The sequence below is a fragment of the Equus quagga genome, chromosome 1 (genome assembly GCF_021613505.1).
Source record: "Equus quagga isolate Etosha38 chromosome 1, UCLA_HA_Equagga_1.0, whole genome shotgun sequence".
In the NCBI taxonomy this organism is placed as follows: Eukaryota; Metazoa; Chordata; class Mammalia; order Perissodactyla; family Equidae; genus Equus; species Equus quagga.
The window spans coordinates 93618548-93640876 of NC_060267.1; the positions used below are offsets into that span (position 1 = coordinate 93618548).

General features: G+C 56.3%; 1 protein-coding gene across 4 annotated transcripts in view; it reads right to left on the minus strand.

Moving 5' to 3' along the window:
* Positions 1-5309: 5309 nt before the first annotated feature.
* VAV2 (vav guanine nucleotide exchange factor 2) overlaps positions 5310-22329 on the minus strand; it is a 189075-nt gene continuing 172055 nt past the window's right edge. The window contains exons 20-28 of one of the 4 annotated variants that reach the window (XM_046670815.1): positions 21236-21363; positions 19857-19931; positions 19006-19058; positions 17284-17400; positions 14959-15046; positions 13490-13613; positions 12521-12607; positions 11325-11479; positions 5310-7599 (exon numbers count right to left, since the gene is read on the minus strand). In XM_046670815.1, coding sequence (XP_046526771.1) covers positions 7552-7599; positions 11325-11479; positions 12521-12607; positions 13490-13613; positions 14959-15046; positions 17284-17400; positions 19006-19058; positions 19857-19931; positions 21236-21363 — 875 coding nt within the window. In that variant the 3' untranslated portion in view covers positions 5310-7551. Of the gene's footprint in view, positions 7600-11324; positions 11480-12520; positions 12608-13489; positions 13614-14958; positions 15047-17283; positions 17401-19005; positions 19059-19856; positions 19932-21235; positions 21367-22329 lie in introns of all 4 variants that reach the window. The other 3 variants (XM_046670811.1, XM_046670830.1, XM_046670822.1) reach the window with 3 other exon arrangements.

Genomic DNA, 22329 nt, shown 5'->3' on the forward strand with positions numbered 1-22329 from the left:
AGGACTTTTGCATGTATGTTCATCGGTGATACTGGCCTGTAATTTCCTTTTTTTGTGTTGCCCTTGTCTGGTTTTGGTATCAGGGTGATGTTGGCCTCATAAAATGAGTTAGGAAGCTTCCCCTCCTCTTCAGTTTTTTGGAAGAGTTTGGGAAGTGCAGGTATTAAGTTTTCTTTGAGTGTTTGGTGGAATTCACTGGGGAAGCTGTCTGGTCTAGGACTTTTGTTTTCTGGGAAGTTTTTGATTACCTTTTTGATCTCCTTACCGATGACTGTCTATTCAAATTCTCTATTTGTCTAGTTCTCATACTTCTGTCAATTTTGTTTTACATATTTTGAGGTTATGTTATAAAGAGCATACAAGTTTAAAACTGTGAAGACTTCCTAATAAAAACTTTATCATTATGTAGTAAGTCTTTTTAACTCGTGATGCTTTGATTTTTTTTCTGCTTTAAAAATTATTTGGTGTGAAATTAATACAGCTACATCAGTTTTCTTCTGGAATATCATTTTTCATCCTTTTACTTTCAACTTTTTTATACCTTCTATTTTAGAGGTAGCTTTTACAAAACACACATATACAGAGTCTGATTTTAAAACTCCAGTCTGACCATCTTTTAATTTCTTTATTTTTAAAACCCTTTTTCTTTTAATTGATGTATTCAGTCCATTTACATTTATTGAAATTACTGATATATTTCTATTTATTTATACCATACTGTTTTATATTTTCCATTTGTCCTATCCTTTCTACTTCTCTTTTCTTTTCTTTCCGTCTTCCATGTTAATTCTCATGACACCTTTTTCTCCTACGAGTTTATTAGTTATACATTATTTTCCTCATCTTTTAATGCTACCCTAGGAGTTTTTACAGGCACACCTAAGTCACTGTGGGGGACACAGCCTTGTGTAGTCCCTCCCTGTGAGTGCAGGCAAGACCTCTGACAAAGGTGATGGATGTCACTCCCCGATCACATTTTCTTATAAGACTTCATCCCAGCCCACTGAAGAGAGAGATTCTCCTGCCGGCCGTGAAGAAGTGAGCCACAACTTCCCCTGCACCCCAAGACTTCCAAGGGCAGGGCAGCAGGCATTCCCAGACAACTCCCATAAGCAACTGGAACCTGCTTCCTTTTCTTGTTCCCCTCCCCCATCCCCCGGCAAGGCCATTTCCCCATGCCTGCACTACAAAAACGTAGTCACAAGGTGGAGGTGACATTCTCTGGAATGAAAACACACTGTGTGCCCAGCAGCAGCTCTGGCCTCCATGCTGGCCTGGCGATTATCCCCTGACCGTGCTTCCTCCTCGACCCACTGTGTGTGATGCCGTGGTGTCCAGTCTGAGCCCAGCTGAGGGACAATTCCAACTCCTGTCTTGTAGTTCTAGAAGTTCTGTTTGATCCTTTGTCTACCTGGCTTGGATATTCTTCATAGCTTCTTGCTCGTCACACACATGTCCAATCCCTCTGAGTCTATTTTTAAGCACACTCGTTTTGTACCATGTCACGGATCTGATTCTGCAGCCTGTAGTTTTCGTTGCCTCTGTGCAAGAGCATCTTATGGCTTGTGTGGTCTGTGCTTTCGGATGGTGAGTGTGTTATTTCTTGGAACGTTCCCTCAGGGGAGTATTCGAGGCTGAAATTGAACGTGGATTCTCCCAGGGATGATTTGCATTTCCTTTTTCCGGGCACCCAGGAGTATCAACAACCCGGGATCTTAAATTCTCAGCTCCTGCTTTTTCAGACTCACAGGGAAGTGTAAATTGAGGCTGCAATGTTCTGAAGTGCCAAATTAGGGTTACATGTAGTGTTAGATCCTCAGGGCCACAAGTACCACAAACAACAGAAGTTTATTCTCACACTCTGGAGGCCAGAAGTCCAAGATCAAGGTGTCCTCGGGGCTGGTCCTTCTAAGGGCTGTGAGGCGAATCTGCTCCTGCCTCTCCCCCACCTTCTGGGGGTCTGCTGGCTATCTTTGGAGTCCCTTGGCTTGTGCCCTCATCATCCCGATCTCTGCCTCCATCTTCACATGGCCTTCTGTCTGTCTGTCTCTATGTCAAATTTCCCCATTTATAAGGACACCAGCCATATGGGATTAGGGCCCACCCTAATGACCTCATGTTAAGGGGACCACACCTGCAGAGACCTTATTTCCAGATGAACTCTCACCCACAGGTCCTGGGGGACAGGACCTCAGCCTGTCTTTTGGGAGCGACGCAAGGCAGTCGACAACACACATTCTCAGGGAAGTTCTTTACTGAATTTCCACCCACTGTCAAGCCACAAGAAAAAGAATTTTCCTCATCATTCCGTGGTGGTTGTGCCTGGGGTGGGGTGGGGTGTGTTTCTAGCCATTCTGACATTTAGGGTGAGATCCACTGGGGTCCCACTTTTAAAGAGGGGCTTGTCTATTAGATGAGGGACTTAGGTGGGGGTGCCTGGGCCTGTCTCCCCCCTCCCACGCCCAGCTAGGCTGCACAGATTGGCGCTCGAGCTCACTCAAGTGGGCAAATGCCGCACAGAGAGCCGGCTCCTCCCTCTGGGCACCCGACCTCACTCAGCTTCTGGCGTCCATGAGTTTCTTCTTGATTACCAGCTCACTGATGAAACTAGAAATATGTTTTCATCATTTTTGTTGTTTTCATCAGGAGGATTGCTCAGAGTATCTAACCGACTGCTGTAGGCAGAATAATGGACCCCCAAAGATGTCCACATCCTAATCTCAGAATGTGACTGTATTTGGAGGTGGTCTTTAAAGAGATGAGCAAGGTTAACTGAGGTCATAGGGGGGCCCCTAATCCTCCCGGATTGGGGTCCTCTTGAGAAGCGGGAGACATGGGATGTGTGCATAGAGAGCAGGTGAGGACACAGCCAAAAGGCGGCCGCCTGCAAGCTGGGACAGAACCCTGGGAGAAACCAAACCTGCCGACACCTTCATCTTGCACTCCTGGCCTCCGGAACCAGGGGAAAATAGATTTCTGTAGTTTAAGTTCCCCGGGCTGTGGGATGACGTCACAGCAGCCCAAGCCGGCCGACGCAGGGGGTGAGGGAATGTCCCAGAATGGACCGGAGGAGACGAGGGAGGGGCTCCCCACTCCTGCCGTCTGTCCCCACCATCTGCCAGCTCACAGCAAGTGTGGTTCAGGGAACTCCACCCAGGCCACAGAGGAAAAGTGACCCCAGAGGAGGGAGGGGGCCAGGGAGCCCGGGGCCACTCCAGAGATGCTGTTCAGCTGTCCAGGGGCAGTCCTCCACCCGCCCCACCACCATCTCCAGGGACAGAGGGAGATGCGTGTGGCTTGGCCTTTGCATGGGCACAGGCCAGGGCAGAGGAGGGAGGGTGAGTGAGGAGAGCTGTGCCGGCCTTTGTGAAGGGGGTCCCTTTCCTGGACTGGGTTGTCGTGCCCACAGCTTGGGGGTGACCACCTCTGCAGGCCAGCGGAGTCCAGCCTGGGGGGCAGGAAGACTTGGAGGGCAGCCTGGGGGGCATTTTCACGTGGCCCATCAGTCCCTCCTGGCAGTCATAATGGGGAGAAGCCGAGGCCGAGGCCTGGTCTGCGGGGGGAGTGTGGGAGACCTGGGAGCTGACCCCGGACAGGCTGTAGCCCCGAGAACAGGGGCTCTGGGGTCCGGCCGAGCTGGGCAAGGCTCATGTGTGACCTTAGAGAAATCACTTGACATGTGTACTTCTCAGTTTCCACCTTCAAGAAGTGGGTTCTTTCCATCCTTCACCGGGAACGACACAGCGGCCTTCACATCGGCCCGCCCGAGGGGAATCCAAGGCCGTCAGAACTAAGGGGCACGACGTGTGCCCTGTGCGCCCCGCAGGCAGGCAGCCAGCCCTCAGTGACGGGGAGGATTTGACTCAGGTCTGCTTTCTGGTGTCCCAGGGTGTCCTCAGTGGCCCCTCCTCCCTGCCGGGCCTCCACCACGGTTCTCACGGGGCCCTCAGATGGGTCTGGACCGCATAGCAGATGCTGTGGATGCCCTCCCCCAAAGGCCCCATCCCTCCAGTTCGCCCGCAGCTTCTGTGGACGCCGGAAGCTTCCCGAGCCACTGCAGTGCCCGCGTCTCAGCCAGGGCCTCTCCAGGGCTGCCCAGGCTGGCGGGGCCCCTGCTCAGGGCGGGGATGGGGGTGGGGGCCCAGGCTGGAGGGTGAGGGTCCCGGCCCTTCCATCCCCCTGCCTGAGGCCGGAAGAACTCAGACCGGAGGCCAGCTCTCCGTGGAGGTGGTGTTGGGACAACCAGGCCTCTTGGGGGGACTCAGCCTGAGAATTTCTCAGAGAGGGGACCGCCCCAGGACAGGCGGGCCTCTCCTCAGCTTCTTGGGGACACTGGCTTGAGCCAGGCTCCGGAGCTCTGGGTCCTGGAGACGGGGGCTGCGGAAGGCTCTGACACTCTCTAGCTGTGTCTCCTCCAACATGTGAACTCACATCCCTCGTTTGTAACAAAAACTGACATCTGCTGAGTGCCAGGTGTGCACCAGGCTCTGAGTCTCACCTGACCCTCACAACCCAAGGTGGGTCCTCTGGCTGGCTGCCCACAGCAACGGCCATGCTCCCATCTCCTCAGTAACAGGACCTCAGTATTCTCTGGGCCGGGCACTCAGCTCAAGTCCTATATTTTCACCCTCCATGAAGCCAGGAATGGCCACAGGCTCAAGCTCTGAGAAGGAGGGTAAGGGGAAGCATTGTGCTGACCTCCACCTCTTCCCATGGCCTTCATGGCAGGAGCTCCAGCAGCCACCTTGGACCAGGAGGCAACCACGAGCAGGGAAGCACATGCTGAGGATGAGAGGAGCCTGGGCTCAGCAGGAGGACGGCACCAAACTACCCCTGGACCATTGCCTCTGGACTGCTTCTCCACGAGGGAGAATAAATCTCTACCTTACTATTCTGACTTTTTCTATCATAGGCCACAGAGCCCCCCCTCCAGAGAGAGTATTATTTTTACCTCGAACTTGTGTATATAAAGCAGGGTCTCAGGAGATGAAGGACAGGCCCATGCCCAAGAGGCAAGGCTGGGGTTTGAATCCCATCCAGACAGGAAGACAGTGGTGAAGCCGCTGACAGCTGCTGGGGGGGATCCACAGGAGGCTGGGGGGGGAGCCCACGGCACTGTGCCAGCCCAGAGGAGACGCCTGGTTGGCAGGCTGGCAACATCATCTCCTCTCGACCCACAGCCTCTGCCCGAGGCTGTCTGATCCAGGCCACTGTCCCCTGGGCCAACAGCATCCCGATGGGGCAGACCCTGCTGGACACAGACAGAGGACTCCAGCCACTCCCTCCTCCCCACATGAAAGGCCAGGAGCTCCTGCAGAAAAGAATGTAGGTTTATTTGCAGTAAAAACTGTGGTCTGAAAAAACCTGTTGGCGAATGTACAGCATGTGCTCCATTTGGGGTCGCCACCAGCTGCAGGACCCCCAGATCCGTGACCCGCATGCGTCGGGCTCCTAAGTGTTCACAGCTAATCTCAGGCCCAGGTCGGAAGCCCCCGAGGGCGTCCCGGTCCCTGCCGAAGCCCCCGCGTCCCGGCCGGCCCCTCCTCTCCTGCTCCATGCAGTGCGAAGACAAACCAAACCAGACACAGTTTCAAAACAAACAAAAACAGAACAAAACATTCACAAAAACCAGGTTCTACGTTAGATTTTCTCGATGTCCTGTTACCATGATGACTTCTTTCACGATGGCCTCAAATATACATCATTTCTTTGCTTATTATTATAAAATCTCTTCCTTATTATTCACAGACACATAAAGGGAACTTTGGATGAAATAATTACAAACTTTTTTTTCCCCTTAAAAGAAAACACGCTAAACCAAACACAAAACAAAACAAAACCCCCAACAACAACAACAACAAAACCAAACCTTTCTGACAACAGTAGACACAGAAGGGGCTGGCGGGTTTTCTCCCCTTCCAGCCTGGGCTCGTGCTGCGCGGGCCGAGCCAGGGGTCGTGCACAAAGTGCCGGGTGCGCCCTGACGACGAGGATTCGGGTCTGCTCCCTCTAAGGCCAATTCCTCCTCGCCTTGCCCCACTGCCCTGCGAACATGATCCTGTTCACCCTCACTTCTCAAGCCTTTGCAGGCTGCCTTCTCTCTTCCCCCTGCCACTCATCATCTCAGACCCCTCCCCTCCTCCTCCCTGTGCCAGGATGCTGGGGGTGTGAGCCAAGCGTGGAGGCTACGCGGCTGACCTCAGAGGAACCCCAGGGTGCAGGGTGGCAACCAGCACCCCCCCAGCAGGGGCCAGCCTTCCCAACGCCCAGCCTCAGCCTGGTCCCTGCTTCTTGCACAGGGCTGTGGAGCTGACTGAAGCGATAAGGGGACACATGTGGCCCAGGTTTCACCAGTAGCTTTGGCACAGAGCTCAGAGGGAGAGTGTCACTAGGTCTCATGCAACATCTGGGCAGAGGAGACAGGGTCTGGCCAAGGCAGCCAGAGGTCAAGGACCAGGAGGAGTCAGGAGCAGGGGGTTAGTGGGCAGAGTCACCCCCAAGAGCACTTATTTTGGGCTGGCCACAGGCCCAGCTCATGGGCTACAGGAGCCCTCGGAAGGAAGATCTGCCAAGGGCCTGGAACCGACCTCCTGTGCAAAGGCTGGGAAGGCCCTCAGGGACCAAAGGGCACAGGAGACCCAGAGGGGGCCGCCTGCCCGGGAGCAGGGGGGCGTCCTCCTGGGGAGGAGTGTGAGCAGCAGGGACCGAGTGAGGGAAAGCCCTCCTTTTGTCCCACCCCCGTCAGGGTTTACAGAAGATGCATCTACCTGGCAGCAGGACAGGACAGACACACACCTAGGATTCGGGGCAAAGAACAGTACCATTGACTAGGAGTAGGGTCAGCCACTTCATCGTTCCTAAGGCCCCTCCCGAGAGAGGGACCTGCCCTGGGGGAGAGGGGGGTTCTCTGCATGCCCCTGGTGCAGAGGGACATGAGGTGGTGGGGGGACGGCACAGGGCCCCCTGCAATGCTCTCTTCTCTGACACCTGAGCACAGCTAGGGCTGAGCAGGGGCTGCAGAGAACAGACTGGCTCTGGTCCCTTCTGCCTCTCAAGGCCTGAAGCCACCCCCAGGTGCAGCAAGAAGCGGGCGAGCTGAGAGTCCAAGGGCTGAGCAGAAGGGGTGGGGGAAGGACCCCTCTGCTGTCCCCAGTCCTCTCTGGGACAGTATCTGCTTTTCAGACCTAGGCTCCTGAATGCCATCTCAACAAGACAGGGGCAAGATGAGCTCTGGCCTCAGCTGTCACCCAGAACCTGGCTCAGGATGCCACTGGCGCTCCCTCTCTTCAGCGCTCAGGTGTGGCAGCCACAGCAGGGTTGGCCCCGATTTCCTCTATGTACAAGGAGCGTACCCAGGACAGGCCACCAAGGGCAGATTGGTGGTAGGACGGTTCACGTGTAGGATTCTGAACACCCTCCCCACCCGTACGGGCTGTTGAAGACTGGAAGCTTGGCGGGCATTTCTCCTCCGGGATGCGGACCTAGGGACAGACTTCAGAGCTGGAGTAACTCTTCCAAGAATACTGGCGAGTCCTGTCCGCGTTCCTGCTGTCACTGGACGCCCTCCTCTTCTACATACGTTGAAGGAAACCAGCCAATCTGAAAAAGAAGGCAGGCTCAGGTGTGTGTGTGCCTGTGTGCACATGTGTGGGGGTGAGGGGGAGTAGAGCCTGTGGAGATGGAAGCCCCTTCAAAAGGCTGGAGCTCTAAGCCAGGCCTGTCCCAAGAGAGGCCTTGCAAAGAGGCTGAGAGCCTGGTGAAGCCATGGCCCAGGAGTAGGAGCGACCCTGAAATGCACCAGCCCTGAGCTGTTTTAGACAACCTGCCCATCCTCTAGCTGCAGCCAGAAAAAAGAAATCCTCTCCAGAGGAAAACAACATCACCCAGAGCCTCGATGGTGTTCTATCCACAAGCTCAGCATTCAATCAGGACCAAGTGACAGAAACTAGGAGAAAACGCAGACAACAGAAACCAGCCCACAGGTCATCCAGATGCTGGAGTCATCTGCCAGGAAAGGTAAATAACTCTGATTTGCATGTTTCCAAAAGGTGACAAAAAGGCAGGGAATTTTAGCAGAGAACTGAAATCAGAAATTAAATAGAAATCCTAAAAATGAAAAATATGCAATTACTGCCATTAAGAATCCAAAAGAAGGATTTAACAGCAGATTAGACCAAGCAGAAGAGAAGATTAATAAACCGGAAGACGGGTCAATGGAGTAACTGGGTGGAAAACCGGAGAATGGATGAAAACACATAACACAGTGCAAATAACATCTGGGCCACAGTGGAAGAAATAACACCCGTGTGAACAGAGCCCTGGAAAGAGAAACACAAGAAAACAGAGCAGAGACTCAACCCAGAGAAATTCCCCAAACTGATGAGGGACATCAAGCCACAGATTCAAAAATCTCCACGAATCTCAGAGTGAATCCAGAGAAAACCACACCTGGGCACATGGTGGCAAATCTGACGAAAAGCAAAGGCATTTTTTTACATGTAGCCCAGCAGGGAGCAGCACAGACATTTCCTTCAAAAGAGCAACATGAAGGATGTTGACTGATTTTCCTACAGAAATGAAGGAAGCAGGGTGAACAGGTAAAATTCAAAGAATGATGATACTGGTAGGTGAAAGTTTGATGAGAAATGGGATATTTATCTGATTTCAAAGTATTTCCCTGCAAATTACTTATTAATGACAGTAACTTCACAGTGGAGAAGCCTGGCAGATAACACCATAACCAAGCAATTAGAGTTAATGTCACAATAAAGGGACAAAATGACACCGTATGTCTCCTGATAGGAGACACAGCACTGATAAAGACCCAACATCCCCACTGTGGATCAGGAAAAAATACCAAACAAACATAAATTGAGGAATCGTCTACAAAAATAAGTGGCCCATGCTCTTCAAAAACATCAAAGTAAAGCCAGCCCAGTTGTGTAGTGGTTGCATTTGCACACTCCGCTTTTGTGACCCGAGGTTCGCCAGTTCAGTTCTGGGCGTGTACCTGAACACCACTCATCAAGCCATGCTGTGGCTGTGTCCCACGTACAAAACAGAGGAAGACTGGTACAGATGTTAGCTCAGCAACAATTTTCCTTAAGCAAATAGAGGAAGATTGGGAACAGATGTTAGCTCAGGGTCTATCTTTCTCACCAAAAAAAAACAAAAAAAAAAAGTCATGTAACACAGAGAAACACTGAGGAACTGTCCCAGGTGAAAGGAAGTTGAGGGTCATGGCAAGTAAGTGCAATTCATGGTCTGGGATGGATCCAGGCCAGGGAAAATAGCCAGAGAAGACACTCTGGGGACAAGTGGAGGAATTCACTGTGGACTGTGGATTAGAAATCACACTGCATCAAAGGGGAATGTTCTTGATCTCAGGAAATACACACTGAAGTGTTTAGGGGGAAAGGGATATGATTTCTGCAACTGACTCTCAAATGGTTTAGGGAAAAATAAGCATACACACAGTTACAGAGAGAGAGGGGGAAAGCAAACGATAAAGCAAATGGATGAACCATTCCTAACCTGCAAATCTGGGCTTGCAGGAGCTCTGTGTACCACAGCAACTTTTCTTTAACTTTGAAATTACATCAAAATAAATTACAAACATTTTACAACGGGAACACTAACAAAGAAATGACATAAAGATGTGTTCAAATCGAACAAAAACTGATCACTTATTAGCAGATTCACACTGAAAGCACACCAGGAGGAAGGAACCTGGGGCCGTGGAACATGGTCTTGGTGGACACACAACAAGGCAGGAAGAAATGAGGAGCCCCAGGCAAGGGAAATAGGTAGTAAATCTAAATGGACACTACCTACTCGAAACAAAAATAACATCCCATGGGTTTAAAAAAATATGTAGAATTAGGATACATGACAACACCTGCACAAAAGTTGGGAGGAAAATGAATACAGTCAAAGGCTGTAAGGTCCTAGCATCGTCTGGGAAGCAGTCACAGCACTAATTTCACATAGTCTGTCGGAAGTCAAAGTGCATGTTGTAACCCTCTAAGGTAACCACTTACGTAACAGGAAAAGAATGCATAGCCAACAAACCAATCAAGGGACGGGACGTGGAATAGAAAAAATATTGATTCACCCAAAAGTAGGCAAGAAAGGAGAAAAAAAGGAGAACTAGATGCGACCGATAGAAAATAAACAGAAAGATGATAGATTTAAATCTAAATAGCTCAGTAATTACACTAAATGTAAATGGAATACATTTTTCTATTAAAAAACAAAGTATCAGATCAGACTGGCTTTAAAAAGTCTGTTTATAATAAGTCGTATCTTAATCTAGCTTAAACATAAGAGCATGGGAAAAGCTGAAAGTAATACAAGAGAGAAAAAAGTAGGCCATGTAAAACACTGATGACCTCAAAAGGCTAGTGTCTCTCTAACAGCAGATAAAGTAGACTTTACAGCAAGAAGGACGGCCAGAGATAAAAAGAGACATTTCCTAATAACAGGGTCAAGGCAGCAGGAAGATTTAGTAATGCTGTAAACTAGTGGATCTAAAACTTAAGTCTGCACAGAAATCACCAGGGAAACTGGCTGGCCTCTCGATCGGGCTGAGGGCCCAGCTATGTGCTTATTAAAACACAGCCCCAGGAGGCACCTGGGAGCTAGTGGTCCCAGCTCTCTAGGTTGGCCAGCTAGGACTCGGCGGCCTCACACTTCTGAAGGGCTGCCAGGTGGGAAATGGATCAGGCCCGAGGTCCTGCCTCCAAGGGGCAGACCAGTTCCCACCACCTGGCAATGGAATGGCGAGTGATGGGAGCCAAGGCTGCCTGACCCTCCACAGCCCAGCGTGCCTGCCCGCAGGCAGCCGCAGCCCCAAGGAAACCTGGAACGTTTCCTGCTCGGTGGTTGGTGGAGCTCCAGTACCACTGGGTGGGTGCTGAGTGGGCCTTAGGAAATGGCAGGAGCCCAGCGAGGACTCATGGGCCCTAGTCTTAGTCCTGTGGCCTCCTTGCCTGCAGAGAGGCCTGGGCACATGCAAACGACCTGAAGACTACACAAAATCTGTCTCCCTACAGTGACCACAAGGACTACAGAATAGGACCAAGCACAGACACGGTGTCAGACAGGCTTGGGTCCAGATCCAACCTGGCTTCCTCGCTGGGTGACCTTGGGCTCATAGTCAGTGTCTGGAGCCCGTGGACACCCAGCCTCCTGGGCACCATCAGCGGGTGCTGGAGCAAAGTCCTGCTGTGGTGCCAGCCTGCCCGAGCCCACCTCCCTGAGTGCCGCAATGAGGCCCGGCCACCCCGTATGGGGCCCAGGGGCAAGGGGCCAGCTGCACTCACCCGTCCGTTTGTCTCGCCCTTCCACCAGCCTTGGTCACCACCGATGCGGCTGTAGATTTTCACCACGTCGCCCTCCCGCAGTGAGAGCTCCCGCATGTCCCGGGCAGCAAAGTTGTACCTGGCCACAGCCGTGCCGATGACTCGGGGTGTGAACACTGTTGGGGGAGATGGACAGCGTCACACAGCTGCTGGGCAGGGCCCAGCCAGGACTGGGGGCCCTTGGGCTGAGCTAGGTCTTTCCCTCAGGGCTGGCCCTGGGCCGTGAGAGGAGGGCCATCAAGCGGAAAGGCTCTGAAGGGTCAGATCAGGCTCCAACCACAGGGCCCCTGGCTCCTCTGTGGGCACCCAAACCTGTGGGCCCGTGGCCCATCTGGGTCGCCCCCAGTCAAGGGAGTCATAGCAGTCACCACTCCCACTGGGGGCCATCACAGACGAGCGTGTGTGGGGATGAGTGGATGCCCATGCTCTGCCCGTTACAGCCCCTGCGGGGCCTCTCCCTGTGTGCCCGGTGCATGGGCGTCCTGTGGCTGGTGGACAGCTGAGTGACCACTGCCAACTCCCAGCCTCCACTCTTACAGAGTGCCTGGGATGGGACCCCAGAGCGCTGGCACCCGAATTCCCTCATGTCTCCAATTCCAGAGCCCCAAACCAAACTGGAAACCCAGCTGGACCAGCTCGGCCCGGGACCCAGGTGTCCTGATGGACAGGTGACAATGACTGCGGTGGAGTCACACACGCAGCTGCCGGGGAGGACTCTGACTCCAGCAGTGGAGGGCCATGCGGGTGGGGCCAACCGAGACCCCATCCCCCTGCACCCAAGTCCCACGGCTCCTCCTTACAGCTGCCGAGTGGGGCCCGCCCGGGTCTGCTCCCGCCTTCCCCCGAGGTGGCCACCCGGCTGGCTGCCGCTACTGGAGGCAAAGCTCTTGAGGAGCAAGAGAGACAGCGGCTCATGAGCTGGGGAGCAGCCGCTGGGTGAGCGTGTCTGAGAGGGGTGGCAGGGAGGAGGGCAGTGCCCGGCCTGACTGTGTCCTCAGGTGCCAGCAGCAGCCCCGCCCGCCCACTGTCCCTTCCCCCCATCCCGTGTCATCCGCCTACACCCCACCCCAGGCTGCGGGCAGCTGTGGACACTGAGGCGGGGGCTGTGGGCCAGTGGGCAGCCCCAGCCAGGCCCCCCGCCCCAGGAGCAGCGGTACCTGACCAGAAGGGCGCGGAGGAGCCCTGAGAAGCAAAGCTCAGACCCTGAGGACTGAGAAGGGAAAAGTTGTAGGAGGCGCAGGAAGCTGCAAAGAGGCAGAGAGAATGTGAGAGAGGCGCAGGGGCGTGCGCGCGCACTCGCAGGCAGGCACAGCCGGGGCTGGGGACGCAGCCCAGCCCTGCCCAGGGGCCAGAGGGACAGGGGCCGGCACGGGGTCAGGCCCACCCGGGCACGGGAGTGGCCCAGCCATCTGTGAGCTGCCCTCACCCCACCTCCCTGCACTTGTTTGCCGGGACCACCACCCCGAAGCAGGCGGGCGGGCTTGCGTGAGGATTGCTTTGTGCAAAGAGCCCAGCCCCTTGCCCAGCACACAGTAGGTGCTCACGAAAGGCCGGTCAGTCCTCTCCTGGCCTGCTCTGCCCAGGTGGGACTGCGGCCCTGCAGGCCCTGCGGCTGGAGGAAGCAGGTGCCTCAGTGCACAGAATCCTGGGCTGGATGCCCAACGCTCTGGGCCCACCCACCCCTCACTCCAAGCAGCCCCTGCCCTGGGCTGTGGAGCCCATTTGCAAGCAGAGGGGCTGGCTCTGGCTCCTGCACGGGAGGCCCCCAAGGGGCTGGGCTCAGAGAAGGATCTGAGGACAGCCGGGACCTGCCCTGCTCTCTCCCCACGCCGACCTCCAGGCAAAGGCACCGAGAGTCGGAGCAGCGACTCAGAGCTAGCACTCTCCACTTGGCACGTGGGACCACCAGGGCACCCTGGCCCAGAGGGTGCTTGTGTCGGGCGGGGGGACCATGGCCCACTGCTCCTGGGGGTGAGGATCGGGAAGGGGCTCCTGGCCCAGGTCAGTGCAGCCCACAGAAAGCCTTTCTCGAGGGCAGGTGGGCAGTAGGAGCCTGGGCAGTGGGAAGTGGGATGGAGGGGGCACCTCCGGGTGAGCCCTGGGGTGCCGGCGGGTGCGGGCATTACCTGGGGACCGGCTGGAGGCCCTGGAGGCTGCACGCTCCCGCGCCTTGTAGGGGTACTTGAGCGTGGTGTCCAGCTGCTTGAAGCTCTCCTTGAGCGAGTGGCACTGGTAGTACTCCACCAACTCCTGCAGGACACACACGCTCACTGACCACTGCCGCCGCCTCCTGGCAGTCCTCCTGGGTGTCCTGGTTTCCCTCTCCCACCTCCTCAGGTTCACTCGAGGACTCATCTTCTTGACCCCCGAGAACTACTCCTTTCCCTCCCCCCAGCCCCCAGCCCCCAGCCCAGGGTGAGTGGGCAGTATCCCAGAGACCTTTGATCCAGAAATTTTTCTCCCAAATGTGTCTAAAGGCAAAATCAGGGAGGATGCAGAGATTGAGGGACATGGACACTCCTACAACACTCTTTGTAATGGAGAAAAACGGGAGCCCCCTGTGTCCTACACCAGGGAAGTGCTTCCAGAAGTAACAGCCTATCTGAGCCACCACCCGCCACACAGCAGCCAGCCGGGGCAAGAAGGGGGCTTGTTAAATGAGGACGTTGACTACGTGGAAGAGCAGGCTGGACGAGGTGCAGGAGGCCCGGGGCTGTTTGGAAAAGCTGTGTGTAAGCCACCCCCGGGCCACACTTAGGGCGGGAGGACTCGCCCTGAAATGTGAACATCAGTCTTTTGGGGGTGGGGGGTCACTGCTTTACTCTGTGCTTTCCTGTGTCTACAGCGGGGTGTCTAAGGGCTCTGATGCTCTAGTCGAGTGTTCTCAGTACGGGGAAGCCGGGTAACCAAGAAAAGAAAGAATGGGTCTGATTTTAAAACCATCTTAAGAAGGACTACGCCTTTGACTGCATTCTGGCTGGGCTGGGCGGTACAGGGGTCAGGGGGTAGTGGAGGGAGAGGCAGGTAGGGTCAGGTGTGGGAGGGTCACGTGGGGGCAGGTGGGGGAGGGGCAGGTGGGGAGGGGCAGGTGGGGGCAGAGCAGGTGGGGTCAGCTGGGGCAGGAGCAGGTGAGAGCAGGTGGGGGCAGGTCGGGGAGGGGTGGGGGACTATTGGAAGCCACACTTGTGTGAGGTCGGCTACACGGCCAGGCCCCGGATGGAGCCTCATTGTGCTATGTTTTCTGGCTCTGGTAGGAGGATTGGGGTGAAGGGACTGCTGGTGGCCAGGGTGGGCTGGGCCCTCTCCCGCCACTGTGCACCAAAGTCAACCCACTGGGCCCTCTGGGGACTTCAGGGGACAGAAGGCCCACCTCGGGGCTGTGACAAGGCCCTAACTGTTCCAAGGTGCCCTTCGAGCCCGTCTTCCTGGGTCTCTCCCACACTGGGATGACTCGCTCCTCCCCGGGAAGAGTCCACAGCCTGGCCTGCAGGACATGGGTGCAGCAGGCTGCCCCTTCTCAGTGTGGCTGCAGGGGGAGGCCTGGCCCTCCTCCCACGCTCGGGGCCAGGCCAGCGGGAGCCATGGGATCACGTACCAAGAGGCTCTCAAATTTCTTTGCTTCTGTGATGTGGATCCAGCTGTCCTTCTCCACCACCTTAATGTGCTTCACCTCGTCGTTGAACCTGGGCAAAGCGCACGGACCACGGAGGTCAGTACGTGGGCCACGTGGCCCCCAGCCCCCTGGGGGTCCAGGCTCACTGCATGTTTGCTGGAGCAAAGAGCCTGGCCTCGGCCACACCTCCCACTCTTATGGCCCTGCCCTCCCCTCCCCTCCCCTCCAGGCTCACACCAGCCTGGGCCTGTCTCCTACTACTCGCCCTCCCCTCTGTTGGTCCACTTTGCCCGTTTGAAGCCCAAACTCCCAGGTCAGCCTCTGGCCCTGGAGCCCCACACCTCCCCTCCCTCCAGCCCCGCTGAGGCTTCCTATCTCAGGGTTCTGCTCATTCCCTTCTCTGCACTGGGCACGTCCTCCCCTTCTCTCCATTTCTCACATCGCCTGGGGAGGCCTTCACAGCCTGGTGTATAAGTCGAAGGTCTGACCTTGGCCCATGAGGCCGGAGGGGAGCAGCCTCACCCTCAGGGCTGACACCATTTCATAAGTCTCTTCCTCCACACCTCCACTCCAGCCAGCCAGGCCTCCAGGCTCCTCCTCAGACACGCCAAGCACAAGCCCACCAGGCCCTGGCACAGGCTGTCCCCTCTCCCCAGAATGCTCACCTTCCTGCCATCCTCACCACCCCCACCTTGCCTCTTCAGGTCTCAATTCAAATCTGACTTTCCTGGAGCCTCCTCCTATCCCTCCCTCCCAGAGACCAGCCCAGCCTTTGCCAGCTGACACCAAAGCCAGACAAAAACGTCACAAGAAAACCACACACCAGTATCCCTTAGGAGCACAGACGCAAAAATCCTCAACAAACCATTAGCAAATGAAACCTCTCCACGTGCACGTCTCTACAAACCAAACACACAAAAGGACTTCACACCACAGCCAAGCGGGACATTGCAGGAATGCAAGGTTGGTTTAACACCAGAATCCAGTTTATGGGATAAGTGGTTGTGAATGCCCAGCTTCCCAGTCTCCTCTCCTGTGGGGCCTTTGTGGACCACCCACTGTTTCTCCTGGATTAAAGTGAGCAGAGTGTGCTCAGCCCCGCCCCACGCTCCTGGGGCAAGGCCCGTCTGAGCCCCACTCCAGAGCCTGCAGGCCAGGCACACGGAAGGTGCTATGCCAATTCCTATCAGGCAAGTGATGTCTCTGCCACTTCTCTGCTTGGTGCTGGCCTCCAGCCTCCACCCCAGACCTACCACCATGCCCCACATTGCACGTTTCTCCCAGGGCCCTATGGAGACTGTCACTGACAGGCCCCACCTGCACTGTGTCACACTCCTTACGATGCTCCCACCGCCCACGGCAGGTACCACTGACCTCTGCTCGAGAGCAGGTCCTCAGTATTAGGTAAGCTGGGTCACGTCCAGCTGACCTCTTCTTGGACATTTGTCACTTTCAACGTTGGGATTCTCTGGACTTTAGAGCCAGTGCATTTGTTTCAGACCCCAAACAATCGTGGGGCCTCTTGGAAAGGCCGTGGGGATCCTGGTGCTGTTGGCCCACCTGTGGGGTCTCATCCTGGGTTCCAGCTCCTTCTAGTTGCCCTGATCCTGACCCCCACCACTTCTACCACTTGTACCCACTGGGTGCAGACGTCGAGGGAGCTGGTTCACACGAGAAGAAGCAAACAGCAGCTGAGATGGGCAGCGGGCGTGGGCCATGTGTTCAGGGCCTGGGCGCGGCCCTGCTGAGCCGGGCCTGCACCTGCCCCTAAGGGCCAAGAGGCCTCCTGTGTCCTCCAGAACAGCCCCTCTCTGCTCCCTCATGTCGGCTCCTGTTACTCGAACCAGAAGCCCCCAGGCTGGAAGGCTGCAGACGTGGCCTGGTCACAGGGCCTGCCCCGCCCAGCACCCACCCAGCAGACCAGAGGCAGCCTTCCCTGGACATAAGCCACCTGCGTGAGCTCTTCCATCGAGGTCACGGCAGACCAGAGCCCTCTATCCGCTGGCCTGTGGCCTCCTGTCCACTGGACGTCCTACACTGAAGGGATCAACTGCCAGCCAGACTCCGTCTTTGAAGAGTGGGGGCAGACCCACCAGAGGTCTGGGCAGAGCTGACAGTGGGCCCGGATTGTTCAGGCATGTCTCGGGCTGCTACGTTGTGTAGACCCAGTGAAGATGCCCTTTCATCTCAAGTGTCTGGTTTGAGCGATACATTCCACAGCCACCCCCAGCCCTACAAGCCCAGGACCTGGAGGGCAGTGGGCTCCGTGGTTCAGAACCGCATTGGGGAGGGGTCCCCTTGACGTACTTGATGCTTATGGCAAAGCGCTCTGCCTCGGCCGGCCGCTCCCTGATCAGGTAGGTCCCGCTGGCATGGGACTTGAGCAGGTTGTCGGTCTGCTGCCTCTCCATGTTGCCTGCAAACCTGGAGCGAGACAGTCTCTTAGGGGCCAAAGAGGAAATGAGAGTGGAAGCATTGACCAGCCTGAAGGGTGGACGAAGAAGTCTAATCTGCAAAATGAGCCCACCAAGAAATGTGGCCCCTCCCTACAGGAGGGAGAGACCAGACGGGGGTGGGTCCAGGGGCATCTGCATGCACACAGCGGACGCAGGAAAGATCATGGGGGAGGGGATAAGGACCCCAGACCTCACCCATCCACTGGGGGGTTTCTGCTCTGCAGAACCCTCGGCCTGCAAGAGGTGTTCAGTGTAACAGGAACAGTAGATCAAATTTCTAAGTTTTCACTACTTAAGAAGCAATAGCAGGGGCCGGCCCCATGGCCGAGGGGTTCAGTTTGCCCGCTCTGCTTCTGTGGCCCAGGGTTTCACCAGTTCGAATCCCGGGCACAGACATGGCACTGCTCATCAAGCCGTGCTGAGGCGGCGTCCCACATGCCACAACTGGAAGGACCCACAACTGAGAATGCACAACTATGTACCGGGGAGCTTTGGGAGAGAAAGGAAAAATAAAACCTTTAAAAAAAAAAGGAAAAGCAATAAGAAAAACTGCTCATGTGTGGGAGTTTGCATCCTGTTGGAACACACTGAACATCTCCGTGAATGGGTTTTGCATAGACTTGCCCCTGGGAGGGCAAGGCAAGCCCACCCTCACCCCCGCGAAACAAAACCTGGTACCGTCCACACCACCTGTCAGGCGGAACTGGGACTTTCGTAAACACTGGGCACCCAGGACAGAATCTACATTAGAAAATTAAACGGGCCTTTATCACTCCGTCAACTGAAAACCACAAGTCAGTCCTTCACGGGGTACATGAGACCTCAGTGCATCATGAACGACGTCCCTGATCAGACCCGGGGGCCTCTTGACCACATGGACAGAGTGCCCGAGCCAAGGTGCTGGGGACACCGAAGGTGCAGGCACAGCGTGCTGCCAGGCACAGGGGTGGCTTCAGGGACAAACCCCAAACCGCGACCACAAGGGCAGACACTCCCGGGGCAGAGAGCCACCACACTCAAAGTGCCTATTACTCTGTGGTGGCTGCGGGGCGAGCATCTGCAGGGAGCCACTGTCACCAAGGGCTGGGCACTCGGTCACTCTTCGAGGCAGCCCGGTGACCCAGCAGGCAGTGATCAAAGCTGGACCCCAAGGCTGACATGCATCTGTGACACATGCCTAAAACACCGACCTTCACAATTTCGTTACTGCAAACGGCCTCGCTGTTCTCATCCGGCAACTGGATGAGAAGTCACGCGATTGTAAACTTTGTCTTAAACAGACCCCTTTTATATATTTCATATGGTGAACTCAACTGATACACACAAAAGGGCTTCATTCTCCCAAATGTTCGGACCTGACGATCTGTTCTGGTGATGGGGAAACAGCACCTCAGAGGAGAGAGGACCTTGCAGGCCCCCGGCAGTTTAGGGCCGAGGAAGGAGAAGGGGGCTGGGGGCAGCGGGGCTCAGCCGCCCTGGAGACAGCGAGAGGAAGCCGGGGCCCAGACCCAGCCTGCTCCTGAGCTTGTGGGGCCACACCCCACAGCCAAGGGCCCAGTGCCGATCCACTCACCAAGGGTACGCGGTGTAGTCGATCTCCCGGGACGGCGGCCGGCCAATGGGGGGCTGAAAAAGAGAGCATTCGGGTTAACACCCCACACCCAGGGCCATCCACAGAGTGGGGGCCGGAGGGGGCTTGTCGGCAACGACCCCACCCTCGGGTCCAGCACCTGCCACCAGGACAAACGTGGACTGAGCCCTGGAGCCACTGTGAGGGCCCTGAGGGCAGCGGCTGGGTGACCATCTCTGAGTAGATGCTCAGCAGGTGTGACAATGATTGACCGACTGAATGAATGAGTAACAGCCAGCCAACAGTGCACCGAGTCCCCAGAGAGGGCAGTGACCAAAGGCGGTAGGAATTTCTCAGCAGTGGAGACAGCACACCCGACAGCTCTTTGCTGCAGAGGGGTCTGAGGCCCTGAGGGGGTGCGTGGCCGGCAGCAGCATGGATCTCCAGGTGGCAGGCTGCACGCCCCCAAGACCCCATCCCTGGCCGGAGCCCCCACCCTGGCCTCCCCTCACTGGGCCACAGGCTGGGCACACCCTCACAGGCTACCTATCTCCTCTGCACCCCATTTACCAGGCAGATGGGGAAACTGAGGCCCATGGTGGGGACAGAACCTGCCCCAGGCCACCCAGTGAGTTAGTCACGCTTTTCCTCCTCTGCTGTCTGGTCTCCCTGACCTGTCAGCAAGGCCTGGCCGGCAAGGCTTTCTCCTTCAGCTGGACAATGGGAGGGCACAGAAGCAGCCTGCTGGGCAGACAGTGTCCTGAACAAGCCCAGGACGTCCCAAGTGAGGCCAGCTCTCAGAACCCTCAGCGCCCTGGCCATGTGCTCCGGAAGCTTCTGTGGAAAGTACTCACTCTTCCATCTACGGGGCAGGGCTTCACAGACGAGCTCGGAAAGTAACCTGACTTCCTGGTTTGCACCAGCCGACCCTGGAAGAGGACAGATAAGATCAGGGACACCGGGGCCCGGCCTGGCCAGTGACGGGTGTGGGGGCATTTTAGTGTCTGCTCAGCTTGCCAAGGACAGGACGAGGGGAGCTCCTGAGAAGTGCATTAGAGCGTCACCTCCCCACAGGTGACGGGGGAGGAAGGTGAGGGTGTCCCCACTCCACAGATGAGAACACTGAGGCCCAGAGAAGTTAAGTGACTTGCTCAGAGCTGGCACTAGACTAGAGCCCCATCTCCTGGCTGCCGTCCAGTTCTCTTGTCTACACCAGCCCTTCTCAAACCATAAGGGGCACATGGACCCAGGGATCTTAATAAAAAGACATTGTCTAGGAGGGTCTGGGGCGGGGCCTGGACTCAGCTTTCCCTCTCCCTGTTCCATCTGCCAGGAAGACCCTCCCAGGGTCCTCCCACACCTCCTCCTCAGCCTCTGCTTGCACATCAGCAAAGTGTCTCTGCAAGGCCACCAACAAATGATGGCCCTGGTCACAGCTGGGGAGGGGACTGGGTGGCAGGGTCAGTGTGGGACAGAGACTTTGTACAGCAGACACCTTTCTGCCCCTTGAGAATCTCAGGTTATGTGCAGGCACGGTCTAGTACAACAAATTCATAAGTAAGCACATACTGACAAGGACCATTGCAAAATGACAACGATGGCAGTAACAGTAACACGAACATTAACGAACGTTTGCTCTAATGTCAGCTCTAGCTGGCCACCTGGGTGGCCCAGGCTGAGCTCCTGCGGCACCACGCTGACCCTTGTGGGTCTGGGGGCTCCCTTGAGCACTGGGGCTTGGAAGAGGTGCCCAGGGGCAGGTGGGCACAGACAGCGCCACCTATTCGGGCTTTTTAACTGAAACAGTGAGTTTCAAGGCTCAGAACTATAAACCATCACACTGGCATCTGTGGGGCCTCCTGGGGAAAGGTGGGGGGTGGGCCTCAGTCCTGGTGTCCCCCAGGGCTGAGCACGGTGCCTGGCCGCCTCGCAACAGTGCTGGCCTGGACGGGGGCAGGGTGGGGAGGAAGGTGGGCATGATATGGCTGAGGTGGGGCCTGGGGGTTGTACAGGAGGCACCGAGGCAGGAGGCAGACGGGGACGCAGGGCTGGGGACCCCTCAAATCCATGTCATGGAGGGAACCGAGGCCTTGCCGACAGCCCACTTCTCTCCACCCGTGAGGGCTCTCACCCTCGCCTGCCCCTGCCTGGGGATGCAGGACCCTGTGCTTCTGCCCTGGGGGTCAGGGCAGGGGAGGACCCAGGGCCCCACCCTTCCAGGCCCCAGACCCACCTCCCACCACGGAGACTCGGGGTCGCCTCGCAGCAGCTCAATCACATCACCCGTCTGGAAGGTCAGCACTGGCTTCCCGGGGGGAGGGGGGTTGCCATGGTAATTCTGCACGGCCACCATCTTGGGACCTGCTGAGGACAGAGCAGCAGGCACCACTCGCTTGGTAACTTCGTCCTGGCTGCAGCCCGCCACCCCATCGCTGCCCTTGGCCTCCCCAGCCTTCTCAACCCCTCGGGGCTGCTGGACAAGAGACCACTCCCCACGCAGCCACAGACAGACACACGGACCTGTACTGCCCCCCAAATTCTTCCCGTAACCCCGCCCCTGTCTCTGTTCTGTATGGTAAGTAAACTGTTTATCCGAGAAACAGAGTCAGGGTATCATTGTGCAAAGAGCAACTTATTTTTAGAGGGCACTTTAGGTATTTTCTTCCAAACACCTTTCAAGTCTGTGACGAGAGCCAGCCCCGAGGAGCAGGAGGGCACCTGCCTGTTAGACGGGGTGTGTGGGGGGGGGCACCAGGGGTCAACAAGGCCAAGGCCGTGCCAAGGCCACACCACTGGTCTGGGGCAGCACTGGGGTTGAAACGGGGGTCCTGGTTGAGCCCCCTGAGAATCTGCAGGCAGTGCCTAGACCGAGCCCTGCTGTGACCCGCGGGCCCCTTGTGGCTGTGTCTGTGGGCCCGGTCCTGATGCTGGCGTGCCCACAGCACCGGCATGGTTCTGGGCGTGCGTTTTCCATAATCAGGTCTAGATTCTGTTAGGCACAGCTCGGGCCACCCCAAACACGGGGCTTTCGATTCTCAGCATCTAAAAGCTATGCTCCTATTACACAACGCAAGGCACGGGGATACAAGGAAACAGGAAAATGGTCAAGTGATGTCTACTCTGCTGGGGGTCTTGGCTTAGCGCTCCACCCCATCTGAAAGGACCCTGACCCCACGCCCAGCGTTGCATCATTAGAAACTAAGAGGGCTCCGGGGGAGGTGGCCGTGAAGGCGGGAGGGAGATGGGGCCAGAGGGCAGCACACATTCGGGGAGCCGGGAGCTGAGAATGCCGGGCCAAGCTGGGCGGTCACTGTGGCCAGGCGTGGC